The 25,165-nt window shown below is 43.7% G+C and overlaps 2 protein-coding genes across 2 annotated transcripts; one reads left to right on the top strand and one right to left on the bottom strand.

Annotated features, from left to right (window-relative positions):
* The first annotated feature begins 20,451 nt into the window (after positions 1-20,451).
* LOC122035110 (probable WRKY transcription factor 41) lies at positions 20,452-21,846 on the top strand. Its single transcript, XM_042594504.1, has 3 exons — positions 20,452-20,797; positions 20,881-21,015; positions 21,102-21,846. The coding sequence occupies exons 1-3, from the start codon at positions 20,505-20,507 to the stop codon at positions 21,631-21,633; spliced, it is 960 nt and encodes a 319-aa protein (XP_042450438.1). The 5' UTR covers positions 20,452-20,504; the 3' UTR covers positions 21,634-21,846.
* A 195-nt stretch (positions 21,847-22,041) lies between these two features.
* On the bottom strand, positions 22,042-24,793 carry LOC122035103 (protein trichome birefringence-like 26). Its single transcript, XM_042594492.1, has 3 exons — positions 24,561-24,793; positions 23,388-23,671; positions 22,042-23,018 (listed from the first exon to the last, which is right to left on the bottom strand). Exons 1-3 carry the CDS (start codon positions 24,724-24,726, stop codon positions 22,260-22,262), a joined length of 1,209 nt encoding a protein of 402 aa, XP_042450426.1. The 5' UTR covers positions 24,727-24,793; the 3' UTR covers positions 22,042-22,259.
* Positions 24,794-25,165: the final 372 nt, after the last annotated feature.

Here is a 25,165-nt window from a genome sequence, read left to right on the forward strand (position 1 = left end):
CTAGCACCTCGTAATCGACCGGCGGCGCTCCTAGTCTATGGTACACGACCATGGAGAGCCGGTTTGACGAGGAGGATGCGCTGCATCTCGTTCGGACTTACGACATCCCTTCCGACCACCACATAGTATTAGCCACACCGGCCAATCGGCCTCATGAACCGCCGCCCGACACCGTTCTCTTCTTCCGAGACCAATTTTTGGCCGGGCTACGCTTTCCACCCCATAAGTTTTTCGTGCAAGTCTGCAATTACTTCCGCATCCCGCTCGGCCAGCTAGTTCCGAATTCCATAAGGCTGCTGAGCGGGGTGATAATTCTATTCAAGCTGAACGGCATTCCCCTAGACCCCAAAGTTTTCCACTACTTCTACTACCCCGAACAAGTCGAGTGGGGTACTTTTGTTTTCCAATCTAGGATAGGTTTCGTCCTTTTTGATAACATGCCGAGCTCCAACAAACATTGGAAGGAGCACTTTTTTTACTTTCGTTTCCCCGAACCACCGACCTTCCGTATCAAATGGCAGACGGCGATGCCAGCGCAACCAGAGCTCGGCAAATTTAGAGGCGATGCGGCCTATCTTCATGCAGCCGATCGGCTGGTCGGCCAGCGCTATCACATCGACAAGCTGCTCCTTCCGGGAGTAATGTATATATTCGGCTTGTCTTCTACCCCAGCCGATCTGCCCTGCAGCATGAGTAAGTTCCCTTATCTTCCCGTTTGTTTTGTTCTAACTGATTTATTTTTTGCTTATGCAGCTGAAGTCATGTGGCGCGCCAAGGCTACCGAGCGGCTGAAACTGCGAGCCGCCGAGATCGAGGCGGCAAAGAATAGGGAGGTCGCCGAGCAGGGCTCGGCTTCAGCTGAGCCGGCCGGCAAAGAAGATGAGGGGACTCAGGGTGTCCCCGAAGCCTTAGACGCTCCTGCCTCTCACGACGAGGTCGCGGGCGACATAGAACCATCTGCTCAAGTCGAGGTAAAGGGTCGTTCGGTCGACGACGTTCCTCTGGCAACTCGGAAGCGCAAACAACCGGAGGCAACCTCTCAACCAACTCGATCTGATGAACCGCAATCCGAGCGGGGCGATGAAGCTCCGGTGTTATCCGGGACGGTCTCTATAGAGAGTACCCCGACGCCACTCGGCTCTCTAAGGGCTACCTCTGAGGTGTCGCCCTCCAGTCCTCCCCGAACCCTGCAGCGTCTTAGGCGATTGGGCGACCGTCCTTCTTCCTCCATCGGTGAGCCGTCCGGTAAGGCCGCTGCTTCGAAGGGTGATCCGAGCGGCCCAAAACTGATAAAAACCGTCCTGCGCCTCCCGTCGGAAGAATACATGGCGGCCGCTGATCGGCCGGTGGTCCCCGAACAGCAAACCACACTCACGGGTCCCCTCGCCAAAGCTTGGGAGGATGCTCGTCTCCGAATCGCCATGATGACTCCTAGTCAACTCGGCGACAGCAATCTACAACAGGCGACCGGGGTATGTTGTTTTGCTTTGTTGGTTATTTTGGATCGAGCTTCTAACTTGCTCATATCCGTTCGCAGAACTGGGTGGAGCAGATTGCCATCAGCAATCGCCTAGCCGAACTGGAGGACGAGCTGAAGAAGCTCAAGGCCGCGGGGGACAGCAGATAATCGACGGCCGCTCTGGAGAAGGCCAAAAGGTTGCTGGAAGCCGAACGGGGTAGATCTTCCGGCTTGACAAGCGAAGTGGCCCGCCTTGAAGCCTTAGTCAAGCAGCGGGACAAGGAAATAAAGACTGCGACCACCCGGAAACTTAAAGCCATCGAGGACATGGATATGATGAAAGTAGAGAACCGAGGACTAGAGCAGCGCGTTAAGGAGTTGGACGCCTCTCTGACTGCCGAACGGGAGGACCGCTCTGCCGACCGGACTAAAGCAGAGGGGGCTTTGAAGGACCTTCAAGATGCCCTTAACGCTTCCAAGGCTACTCTTAAAGAGTATCAAGATGGAGAGCCCAGTCGGTTGGCGGAGGCGCGCAAAGCATTCGTCCTCTCGGATGAATTTGGTGAAAAGTTCAGCGACAAGCTGTCCTTGACTTTTGAAGAGACGATCAAAGTGGCAGTGGACTACTGATAACCATGATTTTACTGCATTATTTTGATTTATTTATGCATGGTTTTGAGGTTGATTTTATAGATAAACCATGGTTACATCACATCTTGTGCATAGTGTGTATTTTTGGACTTAATTGCAAATGATATTATTTTTGGTGTTATTTGATGCTAATATTTGATTCTTATTTTGTAGGCATCAAAGGATCTTGAATTTGGATTTGGACCGAAATTGGGCTCAAATCGGAGTTCAAACGAGAAGATCAAGCTTTGAAGCATTATGGGTCGTTCATCAAGAATAGGAGAGATCTGAACCATCCGTTGAAGATCTGGCCGATCCAACCTAATGGGGAGCAGATCTAAGCCATTGATGAAGATCCAGAAGTTTTGATCAAGATCTGAGTTCATCCAGTCATTGATCCAGCCGGATTAATCTGGACCGTTCAATAAAGACTGTGCAGATCCGGGCCATCCATTGATGATCTGATCGATCCGACCTACGGGAGGGTAGATCCAGACCCTAGATCAACATCAGTACCTTAAGATCGGAATTTGGATGACTTTTCACTGTTGATTTAGCCCGGAATCATCTCAGCCGTCCATTTCAGATCCAAATCTGATTTAAATCTGAGAAGCTACAGTGAGCTTCTTCGTCGAATCCTCCACGCACAGCAGCTTTGTCCCCGCGGCATTTCTCCGGATTCCAACCCCGATTTCTTCTCCAATCATCTTCTCAAGCTTCTACCTCGGTGATAATCTCTACGGCAGCTCATCCCGATCATCTGGAGCTTCCGGTGGGTGTTTCTTCCGGCGAATTTTGCATTTATGTTCTTCTCTGTTTCAGCGCCGATTTGGAGGTGGTCTTCCAATCGGCGACTCCGATTCCCATCAGAGACGCTTGGAGGTGGTCTGCCGGCGTTCCTGAGCTTCATGCGATGCCCATCCGCAATCCACAGTGCTCATTCCGATCCAGAGTTTCAGATTTGCAAATTTCCAACATTTTCGGCACTTGAGTGGGTTCCGGGATGTTCTTAGCTCGCCGGGGGTGGTCCGTCGGCGTTGTTGAGCATTCCTTGAACTGATACGCCACTGAGATGCTCCACTGAGGTCCAGAGTTGGGTGGTCTCGACTTTGGCACTCTTGTGTGACGGCAAGAGTGTGAAACTTGTGTGGATTGGTTGTGAGTTGGATCGGTTAGGATTTATTTCATTTTGTTACTGTTTTTATTATCTTAGAACAGATTCATTTGAAGTTTTGTTATATTTTTATGCAAGTAGTTAGCATTTCTTTCCTTGTTGAAGCTTAGTTTAAGTTTTAGTTGATGCTTGGTTACTTGTTTAGTGTTTAAATTCTAAGCTAGGGTTTACATCTTGTTTTAGATCATATTTACTTGAGTCTTGTTATTTCAATCTTAGTTTGATGTATGTTAATGATTTAATTATAATGTAGGGTGACAATGCATTATGGTTTGATTGTTGGCACACAAGTAGATTTCATTTGTTTAGGTTTCACTCTTGCTTTAGATTAATTTCTTAATTGCTGTGTTTTTCCTCTGTTAGATTTAGATTTAAAGCTTTTAAACCCCCAACTCCATTTTTATATCGAAAACCCCAAAAAAATAGGAATAAAAGACAATCCTAAATTACATTCTACCGTTGATTCCTCGGATCGATCCTGGGCTCGTTACTACAACATTATTGCGAAATTAAGGGGTTCAGTGAATATTCATTGTTAATTTGATTTACGAGTGTGACAGACATCGTTATCAAATTTTGGCGCCGTTGCCGGGGAAATTGTAATATGCAATGTTTAGTAATTTTAGGATTGTTGTTTTGATTGCTTTCATGCTTATATATCCATGTGTTGATTTTATTTGTTCCTGAGTCTACTGATTTATTTGCTAGTGTTTTCAGTGTAAGAACAGAAAATTCATGTGACCATGGATCCATATCATCAGTATTTTGGAGATGGGATGGAGAATTATTTTTATCAGCCTCAGACTCAGTTCTATCAGTCCTACCTACCTATGGAGCAGCGGAATAGGTATGAGGATGCACAAGAACAAATTGAAGAATCAATGTGGAAATACAATGAAGTTATGCAACAAATGAGAGAGCATCAAGAGCAACAATTTGCAAGGTTACAGAATATTCAGAGTCAATTGGATCAGATTGCATCGTCCATCAATCAGTTACAAGAACAGAACTCTAGTGGAGAGATGGAGAGTAATGATTTTGTCAGGCCTGACCCTATTCCCATTTATTCACAAGATTTATCTAATATTATTTGTGATGATGATGTAATTGTTCAAATTGTTGATTCTACTAATGTTGTTGCTTTAGATGATGTGAGTGATGCAGGTCTTGTTGCAGAAGATAATTTAAGTGTAGGGGAGTGCTTACTGGAAGCATTACCTCAAGAATCACCAAGAATGGAGGATGTAAGTGTAGGGACTTGTGCTATGGAGCCAAGCACCCAAGAATCACTACATGAAGATGTACATACACTAGAACTGGAGTCTGAGCCATTAGTTGATGAGATAGAGGTAACAAGCACCACTCCAGGTACCTTTCAAGATGACAAGGTGAGTATTTTGTGTAATTTTTCAGAGAATTTTATAGAGGTACCATGCATTGATTTTATTATATGTGAATCATTTCTTGAAATATCTTTTACCCACACTAATATTCTCCTATTTTCTTTTTATCCCACATGCATATGGGAGGTATTTTCTTTTATTGATGTTATAGAAGAATTTAAGCTTCCAAAGTGGGTGCTTAAACTGATCCGACTTAGACCTCCGGAGAGAATTTTGAAAGGAAAAAAGGATTAATAAGAAGAATTTGAGTGGAACCACGATTACTCCACTTCCGGGGTGGCTTCTTCATCTAAATCTTCTTCAACCACCAGGAATGAAAGGGGAGTTGGTTCCAATTTTGCTTGTTTTTGCATTTTAATTCATGCTTTGTGTTTAGTTTTTCTTTAATAAATTCTTTATACATTTCTTTGGTTCTATACTTTGCATTTGCACTTTGTTTTTACATTTTGCATTTTATTTCCATACTTTGCATTTAGTTAGTGCATAGCATGTCATTTGAATAAAAGTCTCCATGGGAATTTTCTAAGTAATATTTTTAATATGGTAAATGTCTCTTAAATTTGATCATCAATTTTAGGTCATTTGACATGATTGAATGCCTCACTTACATGATATTGGTTAATTTGGTGGTAGATTCTATTTTGATCAATTGAGCTTGATTGCATGAAATTACCTAGAGAGGACCACTTTAAGTCTATACACTATTATTTTCTCTTGTGTGGCATGCACTCATAGCAAATTAAGTACTCTAGAACTTGCTTAGTTTCTTTTTAAAGTCACAATAGCATTTGTGTGCATGGAAATTGAGGATTTTGTCAATTTTGTTTCCCTACATACTTCCCAATTTCTTTCCCACAATTTTCTCGAAAATTTTTATCTAGCATTCTGACTATTGATCACTTCATACTTTCCAATTCCTTTCTCACAATTTTCTTTAAACATTTTCCTCTTGCATTTTATCCTTTTATTACCTTTGCATGCTCTATTGTATTTAGAGTTTTGGTTGAATTCTTGATGAGTTTGATTTTGCAAGATGGGTAAAGGTTTAAGTGTGGGGGAGAATTAGTATACATTTGAAGATGTTGAAGGTTTGGATGGTTCTTTGCATTGAATGCTAAATTTAATTGTTCTTTGAGTCTATTCTTGGAAAGAGCAAGTTTCAATAGTTTGGAATTTTTGAACTTGATACTATGGTGATACACTCAACATCTTGGGATGATTTTAAATGCTTCTCAACTGTGCTACTAAGGTGTGTGCTGAATTTCTGGAAGTTGCAATTTGATGTGCCGCTTCGGACATAAGCTACAACGAGTTGAAGAATTGGCATCAAGTTGAGCAGTTACATCTCTTACAAAGTTATAAAAACAGTAAAGAAGAAAGGAAGAGATGCTGAAGTGTGCAGAAGTAGGACTTTATAGCAACAATAAGCTTGGAAAATGAGTTTCAGTGCAAGTGTGTGCCAAGTTTCCTTTGCTAGTCAATGGAAGGTTCAAGGAAAGTTGAAATGGAACCATTATTATCAAGTAGGAATTGCAGTGAGGGCAAAATCTGGAATTGAAACTCATTTACTGGAACCAGAAATTGAATTGGAATCAATGTGCCAATGGTGTGCCAATTTTTCCATGTGATTCTCAAATCAGTGAGAAACTAAGTGAAGGTTGTAGATTTTTTTCAAAAACCAATGGTGTTCTTCTCCCTCCAAGACCTATCCAAACCATAAAGATAAAGGTTTAAGTGTGGGGGAAGGAATGTTTGTTTGGCAAGACTATGGTGTGCTAATCTAATTTGCAAACAAAAAGAGTTCCTAGAAGCTGGAACTAATTTCCGAGAGTGTGCATTTCTGAAACTGCTCTTTGGATTTTCCGGGAACAAGAGTTCTAAAATTGAATTTGGTAGTTGAGTGTTGAATTGGAATTACAGGAATGAACCAGCTTTGAATTTCTGCTGAACTGTGCTAGTTTTAAATGCTGAAATGCTGAATTTTGTCCTGCAGTATATCAAAATCGGTATGCAAATTAGTCATTGCTGGAATTTTGTAACTTGGTTCAAGTCTCAATGAATTGAATTAGGAGCTGATTTGAATGAAAGTCAAGTTGATGGTGTATTTCCGGAACATGGAAATAAAGAGCTGTGCAGATTGGAATGGCTGTATTCTAGACAATGTATTGTGCAGAAATGCAAAAATGGAATGAACATAGAAGTGCAGAAACAAGGAAGCTGAGGGTGTTGTGTATCATATGGTGTATCAAAATTCGGAATGCAACATTAAAAATGAGTGGAAGCTTGACTGAAATTTAAGAAGAAGCTGCAACAAATGGTATTCTTGCTTCCAACCTCTACAAACTCTATATGGGAATACAGACTTTAGAAGCTGCTGATGATGAAACAGAGAATCAAATCAGATTTATAATTTATTGCAGAGGAAGAGTATCAAATGTTTCAATCTCAACTTTATTCTAAAATGGATTGATATTGAATTTTGACATGCAGAAATGTAGTATGCAGTGAGTTGCAGCAGTGAGAGCTGCCACTAAACAGAATTGCAAAATCAGAGCTGAATTCAGCAAGTTAGAATTCCTGCTTAAAGTATCAATTGCGTGCCAAGATCCTTATACAATTTTGCTATCAATGAAAAGATTAAGTAAAGTTCATGCTTACTCACTATTAAATAGTGTTTATATATGTACAAATTGAACAAGGGCTGAATTTGGTCCCTGAAATCAGTGATTTTAATCTGAAATGCACAGAATACAGAGATGCAATTTCATTTCATGGAGAAGTTTATTTCCGGAATGTTGCTCATTTCTTTGTGCAGTTTTTTGGATATTAAATTTCATTTAATCTGATTGCTGACAGAAGAAGCAACAAACTGATGCTGAAATTGATTTGTGAAGTTGTTAGTCTTTGTTGGACAGAGTTGCTGGTGAGAGATTTTCAAAAGTCAAAAGGTTGTTGAGATTTCATCTACTTAGATATCAAATTAAATTGTTATTTTTCAAGGGAGGTCATGCTTTTCTTTTCAAACATCACTTGCTTTCCGAAATCAAATTCTTCATTGATTTAAGATGAATCATTTTGAATCCCAATTCTGAAACGTAAAGCTTCAAATCTGAAATTCTGATTTTGAATTCTAAGTGCTGAAGTTTTCCTTGCAACCTGCTGATTAGTGTTGAAGCAATTGGCCCTTTAAACAGTGAGGTGATAATGCTGGAATTCAGAATTCTGAGAGATAAGTGCAGAACTGAGAAATTCTGTGAAGTTGCAGTTTGGAATGAATGGAGTATCAAGATTTCAGAAATAATGTCTAGGAAAGGAGAAGCTTAGATGAAGTTTCATAATGTGAAGAAACAAATGGAACGTTGGCGTCAACAGCTTCTAACAAGATTCATTTTAACACTGCAAAGATGGAATGGCAAAACTGAAATTGATATGTCAATTATAATTAAGTTGTGTGCCAAGTATCTATTGCGAGTATAAGTTCAGTAAAAATTTTAGTTGAAGAATATTACAATTCCAATTCTGAACTTATTGATTTGTGTTAATGTGCCAATGCTGGAATGTTGTCCAAAAGTTTCAGAAGTTGCTGAAAACAAGAAATAATACTCTGTAAACAGATTTTGTTGATTCTATTTATAAGGAAGCAATGGATTAGTAATGATAATCTTTCCAATGAAGCATACGAGGAAGATATAAACAGGAATTGACAGGAATTCATTGATTCACAACTTGGCATATCAACCCTGTTTTGTGCTAACTTCTCTTGCTGTTTTTGTTCAGAATACACATTGAATTCTAGTCCTATCAATTCAATGGTAATGGGATCTCATTCCAGGTTAAACCTTTCATGATTCAGGCAAATTTTCCATGAAATTTGAATTCTGAAACTAAGGATCAGAAACCATAATGCAGTGTCAGAAATGCATGTTCTGGATTCTGTGTATCAATTGCTAGTGTTGCCTCTGATCAGTTTTATGTATGATTCGATTTCTTAATAAGTTGTTTAGTTGAAAATAACTAACATGAAGGAAATGCAGCTTCAGCTGGTAATAGATCATGTATAAATCTGCTGCTGAATCAGGAATCCTGAATTTTGCAACTATTCTGGAATTCTGGTACAAGAAGCAAAAAAAGATAATAATTGAATCAGTTAGGAACAGCTGGAATTTGAAACCTAGAACTTAGCTATCAGATTCAATTCTAAAATACAAGAATTAATTCATGAGAAGCAGAATGTTAATGTTATTTCTACAGTACTGAAATTCACAAAGAATCTCAAGTTGTTTAAATTCATGAATGGATTCGGAGTTCAACCAATTAGTGGTGGTAAGATAGAAAATTGTTAATATGAATTTAAACAACTGCATCACCTGGAATTGAAGGAATCTGCTGGAAATGGCAATGCAGAATTAGCAATTGGTATGAGTTTCAAGAGGAGATTCTGGAATTGGTTGAAGCAGTAATTTCTTCTAACACTTGCATTGTGCTAATTTTTAAGGTTAATGATGATCAGATTGCAATGTTTGGAACTAAAATCAGAAATCTGAACTGTGAAATGCAGAATTCAGACTTGTACTGTGCTGTGAAAGATTCTTATCAGATTATGATCTCGGAAGTTGCAGCTGAACATAATAGTGAATTTTAACTTACTGAGTAATTGCTGAAGAAGAAAATTGGTAGAATAGCAATACTGGAATTGAAGAATCAACTTATATTATGTTGTTGAAGCTGTAATTTCATAAGCTATTGGTGTTATTATGAAGAAGTGATTTCTTTGTTCAGATTTCTGTAACCTTATTGTGAGAAAATTGTAGCTGCATTTCACCACAGAAACAAAGGGAATGATGAATCAATTCTGCAGATTATCAAGTTTTTGGTTACATGTTATGTTCTATTGTCCGAGACGGCCAATGATTTAAGTGTGGGGGAGGAAGCTCTTCTCCATGAGATGATTTGAGATTATTTTAGTTTCAAAATGCTGAAATTGAAGTGCAAAAATAGTGAAGAAGAAGAAAAAAAATATTTTGGCACATCAAGAGAGTATCAAGTGAAGATAGAGTATCAAGATTTTTGGATTGTCATCAAATTGAAGGAGAGATTAGCTAGATCTTTTGAATTGGTTAAAACAAATGGTATTCATCTCTTTTTACATCAAAATGGTCAACTCATCAAGTATATTCCTCCAATACTCTCATCTTCTCATTTGCGTCATTAATGCCTTTTCTTTTGTCAATTTCATTCACTTCACTTGTTCTTTTTGCTTCCATTTCAATTCTTCATGATTAAAAATCCTTTTGATTCATGTATGCTATATTTTATAGTGGTGGAGAATTAGAAAATAAGCAAGCTTATGGTAGTGAAATGTTGTGAGTTGCATTGAGTGAGCTCCACTTATACATGCTTGAGTGTGAGAGATATAATAGGTGAATCCCTTGTGAGTTGCAACTTGCTTTATTTTTCAATTGGATTAAAACTACCATACCTACTGATTATTGTTTGAATGGTATGCATGATTGTTTGTGATCTTTAGATGATCTTAGTTAAATTCCTTTTACTACCTTTTAGATATTGCTAGGGAATTTTTTGTGGAGATGATTTTGAGTTTTCTTTATTTGCACGGGACGTTCAAGACTAAGTGTGGGGGATTTGATAACCATGATTTTACTGCATTATTTTGATTCATATATGCATGGTTTGATGTTGATTTCATAAGTTAAAATCATGGTTACATCATATTTTGTGCATAGTGTGTATTTTTGGACTTAATTGCAAATGATATTATTTTTTTTGATATTATTTGATGCTAATATTTGATTCTTATTTTGTAGGCATCAAAGGATCTTAGATTTGGATCTATTTGGACCGAAATTGGGCTCGAATCAGAGTTGAAACAAGAAGATCAAGCTTTGGGTCGATTTGGACCGTTTATCAAGAATAGGAGAGATCTGAACCATCCGTTTAAGATCTGGCTGATCCAACCTAATGGGGATCAGATCTGAGCCATTGATGAAGATCCAGAAGTTTTGATCCAGATCTGAGTTCATCTATCCATTGATCCATCCCGACTTAATCTGGACCGTTTATTGAAGACTGGGCCGATCTGGGCCATCCAGTGATGATCTGATCGATCCGACCTACGGGAGGATAGATCCAGACCCTAGATCAACATCAGTACCTTCGGATCAGATTTTGGATGACTTTTCACCGTTGATTTAGCCCGGAATCATCTCAACCGTCCATTCCAGATCCAGATCTGATTTAAATGAGAAGCTACAATACCCAGCTTCTTTTTCGACTCCACAGCGCACAGCAGCTTCGTCCCGCGGCGATTTTTCTGGATTTCGACCCCGATTCCTTCTCCAATCGTTCTCTCAAGCTTCAACTTCATTGTAGAGCTTCACAGCAGCTCATCCCGATCATCTGGAGCCGCCGGCAGGTGTTCCTTCCGGCGCAATTCTCTTTTCTGTGATTTTTTGTTCCCGCCGAGATTTGGAGGTGGTCCTCCAATCTACGGTATCTCCGCCCATCAGAAACACTCGGAGGTGGTTCGCCGGTGTTCCTGAGCTCCATCCGATGCCCATCTGCCATCCACAGCTCCACTCCAGATCCAGATTAGTAGATTTCCAGATTTTCGGCACTTGAGTGGGTTCCAGGATGTTCTTAGCTCGTCGGGGGTGTTCCGTCGGCACTTGTGAGCATTCCTCGAATTGATTTGCAGCTTAGAATCTCCACTGAGGTCCGAAATTGGGTGGTTTCGATTTTGGTACTCTTGTGTGACGGCAAGAGTATGAAGTTTGTGAGTTGATTGTGAGAGGATTGGTTTTTATTTTATTCTAGTTCTTTTTCTTACTGTTTTATAGCTTAGACAGATTTATTTTAATGTTCGTTATATTTTTATGCAAGTAGTTAGCATTTCTTTCCTTGTTGAAGCTTAGTTTAAGTTTTATTTGTGCTTGGTTAATTGTTTAGTGTTTAAGTGCTAAATTAGGTTTACATCTTGCTTTAGATCAGATTTATTTGAGTCTCGTAATTTTATCCTTAGTTTGATGTGTGTTGATGGATTTATCACAACGTAGTGTGACAATGCGTAATGATTTGTTCATTGGCACATAGTTATGTTTCACTCTTGTTTTAGATTAATTTCTTAATTGTTGTGTTTTTCCTCTGTTAGATTTAGATTTAAAGCTTTTAAACCCCCAACTCCATTTTTATATCGAAAACCCCAAAAAAATAGGAATAAAAGACAATCCTAAATTACATTCTACCGTTGGTTCCTCGGATCGATCCTGGGCTCGTTACTACAACATTATTGTTTAATTAAGGGGTTCAGTGAAAATACATTTGTACAATTTGATTAGCGGATGTGTCAGATTCTCGATTTTTAATGTCGGAGCTCGACGGTCTTCAACTCGGAAGGTTTATAGACACCGGCTCGTCTCTCGATATTTAACGTCGGAGCTCGACGGTCTTCCGCTCGGGAGTTTATAGACGCCGGCTCGTCTCTCGATATTTAACGTCGGAGCTCGACGGTCTTCCGCTCGGGAGTTTATAAACGCCGGCTCGTCTCTCGATATTTAACGTCGGAGCTCGACGGTCTTCCGCTCGGGAGTTTATAGACGTCGGCTCGTCTCTTGATTTTTAACGTCGGAGCTCGACGGTCTTCCGCTCGGAAGGTTTATAGATGCCGGCTCGTCTCTCGATATTTAACGTTGGAGCTCGACGGTCTTCCGCTCAGGAGTTTATAGACGTCGGCTCGTCTCTCGATATTTAACGTCGGAGCTCGACGGTCTTCCGCTCGGGAGTTTATAGACGCCGGCTCGTCTCTCGATATTTAACGTCGGAGCTCGACGGTCTTCCGCTCGGCGGGTTTATAGACACCGGCTTGTCTCTCGATTTTTAACGTCGGAGCTCGACGGTCTTCCGCTCGGCGGGTTTATAGACGCGGCTCGTCTCTCGATTTTTAACGTCGGAGCTCGACGGTCTTCCGCTCGGCGGGTTTATAGACGCCGACTCGTCTCTCGATTTTTAACGTCGGAGCTCGACGGTCTTCCGCTCGGCGGGTTTATAGACGCCGGCTCGTCTCTCGATTTTTAACGTCGGAGCTCGACGGTCTTCCGCTCGGGAGTTTATAGACGCCGGCTCGTCTCTCGATATTTAACGTCGGAGCTCGTCGGTCTTCCGCTCGGGAGTTTATAGACGCCGGCTCGTCTCTTGATTTTTAACGTCGGAGCTCGACGGTCTTCCGCTCGGAAGGTTTATAGACGTCGGCTCGTCTCTCGATATTTAACGTCGGAGCTCGACGGTCTTCCGCTCGGGAGTTTATAGACGCCGGCTCGTCTCTCGATATTTAACGTCGGAGCTCGACGGTCTTCCGCTCGGGAGTTTATAGACGCCGGCTCGTCTCTCGATATTTAACGTCGGAGCTCGACGGTTTCCGCTCGGGAGTTTATAGACGCCGGCTCGTCTCTCGATATTTAACGTCGGAGCTCCACGATCTTCCGCTCGGGAGTTTATAGACGCCGGCTCGTCTCTCGATATTTAACGTCGGAGCTCGACGATCTTCCGCTTGGGAGTTTATAGACGTCGGCTCGTCTCTCGATATTTAACGTCGGAGCTCGACGGTCTTCAGCTCGGAAGGTTTATAGACGTCGGCTCGTCTCTCGATATTTAACGACGGAGCTCGACGGTCATAAAGGCTAATCTTTAACACAGCCGCTCGGCGGACACACTAGCCATCCTTTAATTCATTTCTGCTTCCTGCATTACAAGGACATGGGCGACTAGAATATACACAAAAATGAGTTACATCAGTGCACCTTTCACCCAGCTCGATAAGGCTGGAGATGATTCGCGCTCCAAGGTCGGTCCAACTGCCGTCCGTCTTCATCCTCCAAATAGTAAGCGCCCGAGCGGAGCTTTTCGATGATTTTGAAGGGGCCCGCCCACGGAGCTTCTAGCTTGCCGACGTCGCCGACCGGCTTCACTTTCTTCCAGACAAGATCGTCGACCTGGAATGATCTTGGGATTACGCGCCGGTTGTAATTCTGCTTCATTCTTTGACGGTACGCCATCAGCCGGACGGATGACTTGGCTCTCTCTTCTTCGACCAAATCCAGCTCCATGTTCCTTCGCTCGGCGTTGTTGTCATCATAATTCTGGATCCGAGCGGACTCGACGCCAACTTCGACAGGAATAACTGCTTCGCCGCCATACACCAGATGGAAGGGCGTGACTCCAGTTCCTTCCTTCGGGGTCGTTCGGATGGCCCATAAGACGCCGGGCACCTCATCCACCCAGCTTCCTCCCATATGGTCGAGCCGAGCGCGCAAAATACGAAGAATTTCCCGATTGGCTACTTCGGCTTGACCATTGCTTTGGGGATATGTCACGGACGTGAAATGTTGCTCGATGCCATAGCTTTTGCACCAATCTTCGAGCAACTTTCCTGTGAATTGCCGCCCATTATCGGAGATAAGTCGACGGGGGATGACGAACCGACAGATGATGTTCTGCCAAATAAATTTCTTGACCATCTGCTCGGTGATCCTGGCTAGCGGCTCGGCTTCCACCCACTTGGAAAAATAATCAACCGCCACCAATAAAAATTTCCGCTGTCCGGTCGCCATAGGAAACGGACCCACAATATCCATTCCCCATTGGTCGAACGGACAAGACACAGTAGCGGCCTTCATTTCTTCTGCCGGTCGGTGGGAGAAATTATGATACCTTTGACAAGAAAGGCATGTCGCGGCGGTCCGAGCTGCGTCTACTTGTAAAGTTGGCCAGAAGTATCCAGCCAGCAATATCTTTTTAGCTAATGATCGCCCGCCCGGATGTCCTCCGCACGACCCTTGATGCACTTCTTGGAGGATGTATGCTGCATCTTCTGAACTCACGCATTTCAGAAGCGGGCGGGAGAAAGTCTTCTTGTATAGTTGATCTCCAATGAGCGTGAACCGACCGGCTCTCCTCCTTAGCAGCTGAGCTTCATCCCGATCGGACGGTGTAGCACCCGAGCGGAGGAACTCCATGATGGGTGTCCGCCAGTCGCTCGGAAACGAGAGGCCCTCCATACGGTCGACGTGCGCCACCAACAATACTTGTTCAATTGGCTACTGAATGGCGACCGACGTTATCGAGCTCGCGAGTTTGGCTAATTCATCGGCCGCTTGATTTTCCGCTCTCGGTATCTTCTGGATAATGACCTCTCTAAAATTGGCCTTAAGCTTCTCAAAGGCTTCAACGTAGAGCTTGAGCCGAGCTTTGTTAATTTCAAAGGTGCCAGAGAGCTGCTGCGAGGCCAACTGCGAATCCGAATGCAGCGTTACCCGACCGGCGCCAACATGCCGAGCTGCCTGCAAGCCGGCTATGAGGGTTTCATACTCTGCTTCATTGTTTGTGACTTTATAATCCAGCCGGACGGATAAGTGCATCTTTTCTTCTTGAGGGGAGAGCAACAGTATTCCAATCCCGCTTCCGAGTCGAGTGGATGATCCGTCCACAAATATTTTCCACATAGCTTCCGGCTCTGAATTCTGCACCTCAGTCACAAAATCTGCCAATGACTGCGCTTTGATTGCCGAGCGGGGCTGGTACTGGATGTCAAATTCACTTAACTCCATCGTCCATTTGATGAGCCGCCCGGATGCTTCTGGATTTAGTAATACACGCCCGAGCGGGCTATTGGTTTTGACAATGATGATATGCGCCAGGAAGTATGGACGAAGGCGCCGAGCGGCGAAGACCAGGGCGAAAGCCAGCTTCTCGAGCCCAGTGTAGCAAGATTCAGCATCTTTTAAAATATGACTAAGAAAATACACAGGCTCTTCTCCGTTCGCCCTCGCTAGTGCCGAGCCGATTGCTTGATCGGTGGAAGAAAAGTAGATATAAAGTGGCTCACCCGCAGCCGGATTGGCTAATACGGGGAGAGAGTTCAGATATGCCTTCAAATCTTCGAACGCCCGATCGCATTCTTCGTCCCAGTGAAACTTAGTGGCCTTGCGCAAGATTTTGAAAAAAGGAAGGCTCCGGTCGGCGGTTTTGGAGATGAATCTGGATAGAGCAGTTATCCAACCGGTCAAACGTTGCACTTCCCTTGTATTTCTTGGAGGCGGCATGTCTTGTAGAGCTTTCACCTTGCTGGGATTTGCTTCGATGCCCCGCTCGGTCACTATGTAACCTAAGAAACGTCCTCCTTTTGCCCCGAACAGGCACTTCTGGGGATTTAGCTAGACTTCATATTTCCGTAGCGTTCGGAAGGTTTCCTCCATGTCTTTGAAGAGATCGGCCGCTCGGACGGACTTGATAAGAATGTCGTCCACATAAACTTCCAGATTCCGCCCGATCTGCTCCTTGAACACTTTGTTCATCAAGCGTTGATAAGTGGCTCCCGCGTTCTTCAATTCGAACGACATCACATTATAGCAGTAGGTGTCGTCAGCCGTCACGAAGCTAACTTTTTCTTGATCTTCCCGGGCGAGCGGCACTTGATGATATCCTTGATAGGCGTCGAGCATGCATATCAACTCGCAGCCGGCCGTAGAATCCACCAGTTGATCGATTCGGGGCAAGGGGTAAAAGTCCTTTGGGCACGCCTTGTTAAGGTCCCGGAAATCGATGCACACTCTCCACTTGTTGCCGGGTTTGGAAACTAGCACCACATTCGCCAGCCAGCTCGGGAACTGGACCTCACGTATATGGCCGGCCTCCAATAGTTTCTCCACCTCCGCTCGGATGATGGCATTCTGCTCAGCGCAGAAGTCCTTTTTTCTTTGCTTTACTGGCCGAGCGTCGGGTCGGACGTGGAGCTCATGCTGCGCTATACTTGGTGAAATTCTGGGCAGCTCATGTGTCGACCAGACGAAGACATCATGGTTTCTCCGGAGGCATTGGATCACCTCCTCTTTCTGATTCGCCTCCAGATCGGACGCGATGAAGGTCGTGGCTTCCGATCGGGTCGGGTGTATCTGCACTTCCTCTTTTTCTTCATAAACTAAAGAGGGAGGCTTTTCAGTTATAGCATTCACCTCGACCCGTGGCGACTTCCGAGCGGAATTTGCTTCTGCTTGGACCATTTCAACGTAGCACCGCCGAGCTGTCAGTTGATCTCCCCGTACTTCTCCCACTTTGTCTTCGACGGGAAACTTGATCTTCTGGTGAAAGGTGGAGACGACCGCCCGGAACTCACTGAGCGCCGGTCGTCCCAAAATGACGTTGTAGGATGAGGGAGAGTCCACCACCACAAAATTCGCTGTCCGTGTCCTCCTGAGCGGCTCTTCTCCCAGTGAGATGGCCAGCCGGATTTGTCCGACCGGTAGGATTTCATTGCCCGTAAACCCGTAGAGAGGGGTTGTCATGGGCAGCAGCTCGGCGCGGTCAATTTGTAGTTGATCGAACGCCTTTTTGAATATTATGTTGACCGAGCTTCATGTGCCATTAAAAACGCGGTGAATAGTGTAGTTAGCTATTACCGCTTTAATGAGCAGAGCGTCGTCATGGGGCACTTCAACTCCTTCCAAGTCACCGGGCCCGAAACTGATTTCGGGTCCACTCGCCCGCTCTCTGCTGCAGCCGATTGCATGGATCTGGAGCTGCCGGACACTCACCTTTCTTGCTCGGTTGGAGTCTCCTCCGGTTGGCCCACCAGCTACGATGTTGATCTCGCCTCGGGAAGTATTGCTTTTATTTTCTACTTCCCGAGCGGACGGTTGGGGACGTTCCCTAGACATCCGGAGATTCTCCCGTCTCGGAGAGCGATGCCGCTCCGGAGTCTGTTGTCGTCTATCAGCTACCGTCCGTTCGGCTTCACAAGGCCTTTGTCGTCTGTCGGCTGATGGCGACCGACGACCGCTACCTCTAGGAATGGGGTGGGCGATTAGTGGAAGACTACGGCAATCCCTAGTGTTATGTGTGTCCGTCCGGTGGAAGGAGAAGAACATCGGAGTCCATCTCTTCTTTGTCCTGGGCCGTTCGGCTGCTACTTCTTGAACATGAGGTCTTGGATGAGCACGGATTGTTTCGGCCCGTGGTCCTCTGGGTGGCTGATGAGCTGCGTGCGGCTTCCGTTCGGCAGGGGGAGCCCGCTCGGCTAGAGTTTCTTTTTTCCGGGCCGCTTGCGCTTCCTCCACGTTGATGTATTCGTTGGCCCGGTGTAGTATGTGATCGTAGTCTCGAGGCGGCTTCCGAATGAGCGATCGGAAGAAATCCCCATCCACGAGGCCTTGTGTGAAGGCATTCATCATGGTCTCCGAGGTGGTCGTTGGAATGTCCATGGCCACTCTGTTGAACCGCTGGATGTAGGCTCGGAGTGATTCGCGGGCTTCCTGTTTGATGGAAAACAGACTAACACTAGTTTTTTTGATAGCGTCGACTGCTTGCGAAGTGATGGAGGAAGGCCGTCCGGAAGTCCTTGAAGCTTGTGATGGATCCGTCCGGCAACCTCCGAAACCACCGTTGAGCCGATCCGGAGAGGGTGGTGAAGAAAACCCGACACTTCACCCCATCTGTGTATCGATGCAGGGTTGCCGTGTTATCAAACTTGCCCAAATGATCATCCGGATCGGTGGTTCCATTGTATTCGCCGATCGTCGGGGGCACGTAGTGTTTGGGTAGAGGGTCTCGTAGAATAGTCTCTGAAAATTGGCGATTAATCCGCTCGGGCGATGAGTCCGATCGGGGGGCTTTTCCTTTTTTGTCGTCTCGTCTAGGCATTTTATCCGAAGAAGATCCCCGATCTCTATTAGTTGCTGCGGCTTCAGGGGTGCGGAATAGGGCCCGATGAAATGCAACGGTGGCCTGTGGTGCTTCCGCTCGACCACCAGATGCTGACGTTGCTTGCTGCTCCGGCCGCTCGGCTGTTGCTTTCTGTTTTTGCTCCACAAGCTTAGCGGCCCTCAACTCGATCAGAGTGTCGAGTTCCTCCGTGGAAAGCGTCACCGTGTGTTGTCGTCAAGCCTCGTCCATTGTTTCCGTTCGGATGCAGGAGCGTTCCCACAGACGGCGCCAAATTGATCCTGTCCGAATGCTGAATCAACGGACGCTGGGCACGTGGCGCTCTCCAGTTGCTGATGTGGGTCTTCGACTGGTTGCACGAACCTCCGGTGAACCTGCACAGAAGTCAGGCCGGGAAGGGGCTCCCGGCGGCGACCCTCCGACGCTCAAGTCAGGCAAGCTAGTAGTGAAAAAAGTGGCTCCAAAGTTATCGAGCGCGTACCTCCGGCGAAGTATAAGGCTCTTTATATAGAGCGGTGAAAGAGCTCACGCACGTCCACCGAGGTGCATACGTGTCCGCAGCCCATACCTCGGTATGTGTCTGTCAGAAAACTTACCTGACGCCATACTGCTACAGTCCACGCACGTCTTCGATGGGACAACAGAACACCTCGTTATCAGACTTGGAGTATGGCCTAGCCATAGGACTTGACAGCTGTCATAAGATGTTCTTGTCCTTCTCTACCTACCACAGGCCGGGGCGTCCGGCCGGCCGGCTGGACGGGGAGTCCGTCCGGCCGGCCCTCATCTTATGCGCTGGTCGAACGGCATTCACATCACGTCCGACCCTCCGTATGAATCGGTATGCTGGGGAGACTTCAGGTAAGGTGCTATGTAAGGATTGCTAGCAGTATGTTACCTTGCGTCTTTGGCCAAGCATGACTTCTGCTCGGCCCTCGGCTCTTGTCGGGGCGCCTTTTGCCATCGATTATTCATCAGTCAGCCGGCCGGGAGGTCGGCTCATCCTTCTCCGGTCGACCGCCCAGTCTGCCCTTCTCCGGTCAGCCACCTGACCTTTTGACTTCCACATGACATTGACCTCTCAAAATAAGGGTCCCCTATTCTATCTGTCGGATCAACTATCATTTCATTTCCTCATTCTTAAATTCATCAATCAAACACCTCTTTACATGTGATGCGAAATCTATTGTCCCATCAAGATCAGTTTGAGGCCATCTCAAAACTCGTGATAAGCACGAAATCGAAGTGTCGAGGAGGAAATTAACAACCGTTTAGAACTTTTAGGGGTACTCTGAAACAAAAAACAGAATGTGGGGTAAAATGTAAATTCGCGGCACGAGGGAAACGCGCCCCGCCCCGGCATGATCGAGAGGATTGAAAATTGATGCGAAGGACGACGCGTTTACGTGTCCTTTCATTTTATATTATCTCTTTTTTTTTTCTACTTTAATTTTTGTTCTACAATAAAACATTAAAACTGGCTAGAAGACTTGAATCTTTCGTTGGTCAAGTCTCCATTTAAAATCTAACTTATTATATTTTTAACATGAGTTAAGGAATTCTAATAAACAAATTATAACTAATTGTGCATTGCAAGTGGGAAAATGATGTTAAAAGTAGTAGTTGGTTTTTGTCTTTCGTAAAGTCCTCTGGCACTGGCACTTGATGTGTTCCGTCCTTTTCATTTCTCATTCAATGGCGTGCTTAAAGGGAACGGTGCGGCCCTCTTTTCTCTGCGTCCACATCCAAAAAATTACCGAGAAATTACAGAGAAACCAAGTCCGTTATAATTATAATTGATTACAGGATATTTGTATGTATAGTAGTAGTTTTTCATTTAAAAGTTATGCTTTTCCACCCTCCAAGATTTACTTATCTGTCTAAAACGCCCTTCGAGAGTTTAAAAACTGACCGATTAATGGTTACGGTCTAAAATATAAATAGATAAAGTTTTGCCGAACCAAACCGAGTTAATTTTCCAGTGACTCCATCATTCCGGTCGAGTCATGTTTCTGCTTTGAAACAGTCAATCTCTTCCCATGACGCGCTATTCCCTCTCCCTCCTTTTTATAAATTCCTTCCCCTTGACATCGATTCCTCCACGCCGGTGATGGGGAGCGGAGAAGGAGTTGAGCACGGGACCCCTCTAATGGCGGAGCTGGCTCGGGCTTTGCAGCTCGTCAGGGAGCTGGAGTCCCACTTGGCTCATTCTGCCCTGGCCGACTCCTGCAAATCTTTAGCCCCCGAGATTCTGTATTCCATTCAGAAGTCGATCCTGATGGTTCAGTCGAGCAGTCTCGACGGAGGAGGAACACCGCCGTCGACCACCGGCGACAGCCCCTGTTTCGAGAACCCCTGTCCGCTTTCAGAGGAACACGACTGCAAGCAGATGAAGAAGAATAGGTGGGAGAGCTTTAGTCCGAACCTGGCATTTCAGTATAGGCCTCGTTAATTAAAGCTCACGTCTTTGGCTTCGATCTTTGCAGGAAGACACTCCATAAATGGACAACACAGGCGAGGCTCATCCCCGGCGGCGCCGGAGGAGTCGAAGGGCCCGTTGACGACGGCTACAGCTGGCGAAAGTACGGGCAGAAAGATATCCTCGGGGCCAAACACCCAAGGTCATCTAATTTCTGTACGAAAGCAATTTGATTTCCTGCAATATTCTCCATTGTTGACTCATTTGGATTTCGCCCGATCTCTGCAGAGCCTACTACAGATGCACGCATCGAAATACACAGGCTTGTCCTGCGGTGAAACAAGTGCAGCGATCGGATGAGGATCCCCTGCTGTTTAACATCACCTACAGGGGTATTCACTCATGCCTACGAAGACCACACACAGATTCAGCATCAGCATCTGAAGAGCAACAGAGCCAGCGCAAGAAAGTAAAAACTGAAAGATTGGACTCGGAGGAAGCTCAGGAGCAGGCTTTTCTATCCATGGCATCAATGGCTGAGTGGGGAGAAATGCCGCCGGAGATCTTTTCCCTGCTCTCCGCCAACGACGACGTCTTAATTGGCAATTCTACTCTTGTATCTCCGGTTACCTTGGATTCCACTTACTTCTTGATGTCTCCATATCCAATTAATGAGGAGACTTCTGATTCTGACCTCGGAGAGAAAATATCAAGAGCAAATTCAGCAAGCAACTCATCTCTTGTGAACATGGATGTCATGCTTGATGAACTCAACTTGGATCAGAGCTTCCAGTTCGATGCCTCCAGCTTCTTCTCATGAGTGTGTGGAAGAATTTTGTGGCAGTAAATGCTTTTATCATAGGATTTAGCAGAACCACAGCAACTGGCTGTTCTTTTGTCTCCAGCTAAAAACAATGTATAGAAGTATTGTAGTTTTTGTTAGATGAGATAAAGTAATTATATTTAACTTACATTGGGTTGGCGAGCATGGATTCTCGCTGACAATAAATGAGAAGTGCATTTGTGGAAGTTACTCTCTGTTGGCACATGATAAGACAATAAAGTTACAAATAGTGGTTAAAAAAGAAAAACAAAGGAAAGAGAAGTACCAAAGAAGAAAACATCATGATAGAGCAATCTCTATATTATCTCCTAAAATTTGGACAAACGATAAAGTGCGTACACCCTTATCATGATGCTTTTGTTGCTCCATGTACACAAAGCAAAATGAGCAGTACAATGATCGTCTCATTTATTAAATAACAATCATCAACATATCAATTTCACAAACAAATACACCCGATCTGAGATCGTCTTTATTCCATTTTATTGTTTTCATTCTAAAGTACCGAGACACAAACATTAATTAGACCATGGGGTCTCCCCTAATCCAACAGATTATTCTACATGAATGTCTAGTGTTAAAGGCATGAACCCGATAGTTGATTAGAAAGAAGACCTTAGTTCTTCCTCTCCCATAAGAATTGCTATCAACAACTCATTCCAGGTATCAATTGGCCCAGGCAGGCACCAATGCAGACAGTCCTCCTGTGGTTTCTTAGATATATCAGGGTGGTATTTTCTGTAGGGCCCTGGATGCCCATCAGGCCTCAGAAGTGAAAGATGGTAAATATCAAGAAGACTCAGATTCAAGCCATTTACCAATCCTTCCTGAAACTCCTCCAATTCCACGTTTCTCATTACTGCATCCACAGGATCAGCATTGTACTCACCTTCATTGAATGGTTTTGTTCTGTTGCAAATCCCACCACTGTACCATTGCCCATACTCAAAGTGGCTAGGGGTCCAAGTCCTCAGAACTACAAGCGGCTTGTGATCAGCAGCACTTAAGAAGCGGAAAATCAATCGAAGGGCTCTGCGGTAAGAGTAGTCCATACCAAGTTCCTTTAATCCCTTGCCTGGGCAGTAGTGGCAGCCAACAATGGTATTATTCTCCCAGAATGTGGTTTCTTTAAGGAACCATTGCCCACCAGACAGCATTATGTAGTCGTAATTTTGGTATTGGCTGGTCCACACTGGGTCTAGAACATCAAGATAAATCTGTATATCTTTCTTGGACTTTGCTTCTGTGGATTTCACCAAAAAAGGAGCCCAAATGAGTCCCAGTGTGATGTTGTGTGAGGGTAAGTACCATGTTTTGGATTGATATGTTTCATCGTGATAGACTAGTACTGCTTCTTCAACCTGATGATAAGACAGATTCAAGAAGACAAATCATGGACAGAAAGTAGCACGAGGATAAATCATGGACAGCAAGTAGGTTTCAAAAAAAAAGTTTAAATAAAACATAGAAGATTGATGTTGGGGTAATTGTCCTCAAATCAAAAGCTATAATGTTCAACATAAGTTAAGGTTCCCAGCTAAATTGTTTCCCAAATGCCATTTCCATAACTCAAATTTGGCATTTGAAAAGTTGTTTTATGAAATGAAAGCTTGGTTAATTAATTTCTATTAGAATGATATGGAATGATGCTCAAGATCATATGAGAAAGAAGAGAAAAAATAGACAACAAGGATAAAGTAGCACCGGGTTCGAGCATGTCCAGAGAGCACCTTTGAGAGAATACAAAGCAATGATTCCATCTGGTTGCGGAGAATAGAATCGCCAATAAATGCTATGGATTTTCCTCTCATGCTGTTAGAGAACTTCCTTGTGTCTGTGGGAGGAATTTTGCAACCATGTGGTTTCCATCTCCAGGAAAGGTAGTCAGTATTTAATCGGCCATTTGTCAAACAATTTTGAGGAGAAGATATAAACTTGCAACTTGAATTTGAATAAGCAGGGGAAGAATCTTTTTTCCATTCTCCGGAGAAAAGATCACATCTGTTTGCATCATCTGATGTTCAAGATTGGATGAATTTCAGATGTGATAATCATAAAAAATGGATGCAGATAAAAATTTATCATGAAAAAATTAAACAATCAAGCAATACACGAATCTCTGAGCTGCTGGTTTGCATTCACTCATGGATTCCTTTTAGTACATCTAATACAAGCATTAGAACATAAATTGGCTGATAATTAATCATACATAAGTGCTAAGAGAGCAGTGACCTACAATGAAATACTCAGTTCCAAGCTTAAAACAATTGTCAGCTGTGAGCCTTCGACCTACCTTTTCTTGAGAATAATTAATAATCATGAAAACTTTTAGAAACTTGCTTTCATGACAGAAAAATAATCAAGTACAGAAAAGTACAAATGCCATGTTTCTGAGGGTAAAAAATGTCCCACAATTCACACGAATTTTGAGAGAGAAAGTCTGCTCCAAGAAACAAGTTGGTGAAGTTTGGCAATCTGAATAAATTATGTCCAAAGCCAACAATATCCAAATACTTCAGCACAGTTTCAGTAAACAACTGGAGACACATAACAACCAGGTATTGTTTTTTTTTTTTCAATTGGAAGAGAAAAGGAAATAGCCAATCAGCAATAAGCCCATGGTTTGTTTTTTCATTTTCATCATTAATGGGAAGAACCCTAACCCACTCCGACATTCCTCACTTTCTGTCGCCAGAAGCTATTATACCAAACGAAAAATCGATTTTAAGATGATAAACAAGCACTACCCCCACCGTAGTTCAGAGCAAGTTCTCAAACCTCACCGTAAAAATTCCACCTTTCTTAATAACGCAAACAACCATGGCGGCAATCAAAATCTACGGATAAACAAGTAAAATTACCCTAATATCTCCCTACAATAACTTCAACTATCAAAATCTCACCTTCCGTTGGAGCAGGACGGGCGTCAGTCGCGCGAGGAAAGAGAAGCTGAAATGCGAGAACCAAGAGGAAGGCGGAGCCCAAGATCCCGAGGAGGAAACCGTAGAAGCTCTTGCGGCGCGCCGTACCTTGATCTTCTCGGGGCATCTCTTGCTTGCCTTCCGCCATGACGCTGTGAAGAAGGCACAAGATCCACCAGTTCTGCCTGATCTGGTCGGTGCTCTATCATTTTTAAGTCCGAATTTGAAAACGACTCTGTTCGAGTTCATTAAAAAAAAATCTAATGAGCATCTGAAATTAAATAAGACTATTTATATTCATTTTTTGAAAAAAAAAATCCTTTTTAATACGAGCCATTCATTTTATTTTTTATTTCAAAAATATTTTTTTTAATAATCATCATGCGTATTGTTTTTTTTTTTTTTTTTTGAAAAACTGCTACAATCTAACTAAATAAAGATATATATTATAACTAAGATCTAATACAGCTAAATGAAAGGATTTATTGCAATTAAATAAAAGCATTTGCATTCTAAATTAATTTCTTTTATCAAAATAAAAAACCAATTTCTACTGCTAAAGACCAGCTTTGCATCACAAACTGTGA

Source organism: Zingiber officinale, chromosome 1A (genome assembly GCF_018446385.1).
Source record: "Zingiber officinale cultivar Zhangliang chromosome 1A, Zo_v1.1, whole genome shotgun sequence".
In the NCBI taxonomy this organism is placed as follows: domain Eukaryota; kingdom Viridiplantae; phylum Streptophyta; class Magnoliopsida; order Zingiberales; family Zingiberaceae; genus Zingiber; species Zingiber officinale.

Coding starts and splice junctions, on each gene's coding strand:
- LOC122035110 (XM_042594504.1), top strand. CDS start 20,505: ATGGGGAGCGGAGAAGGAGTTGAGCACGGGACCCCTCTAATGGCGGAG. Junction 20,798..20,880: donor AAGCAGATGAAGAAGAATAG/GTGGGAGAGCTT, acceptor CGATCTTTGCAG/GAAGACACTCCATAAATGGA. Junction 21,016..21,101: donor CTCGGGGCCAAACACCCAAG/GTCATCTAATTT, acceptor CGATCTCTGCAG/AGCCTACTACAGATGCACGC.
- LOC122035103 (XM_042594492.1), bottom strand. CDS start 24,726: ATGGCGGAAGGCAAGCAAGAGATGCCCCGAGAAGATCAAGGTACGGCG. Junction 23,672..24,560: donor CCGTCCTGCTCCAACGGAAG/GTGAGATTTTGA, acceptor CTTGAACATCAG/ATGATGCAAACAGATGTGAT. Junction 23,019..23,387: donor TGCTTTGTATTCTCTCAAAG/GTGCTCTCTGGA, acceptor TCTTATCATCAG/GTTGAAGAAGCAGTACTAGT.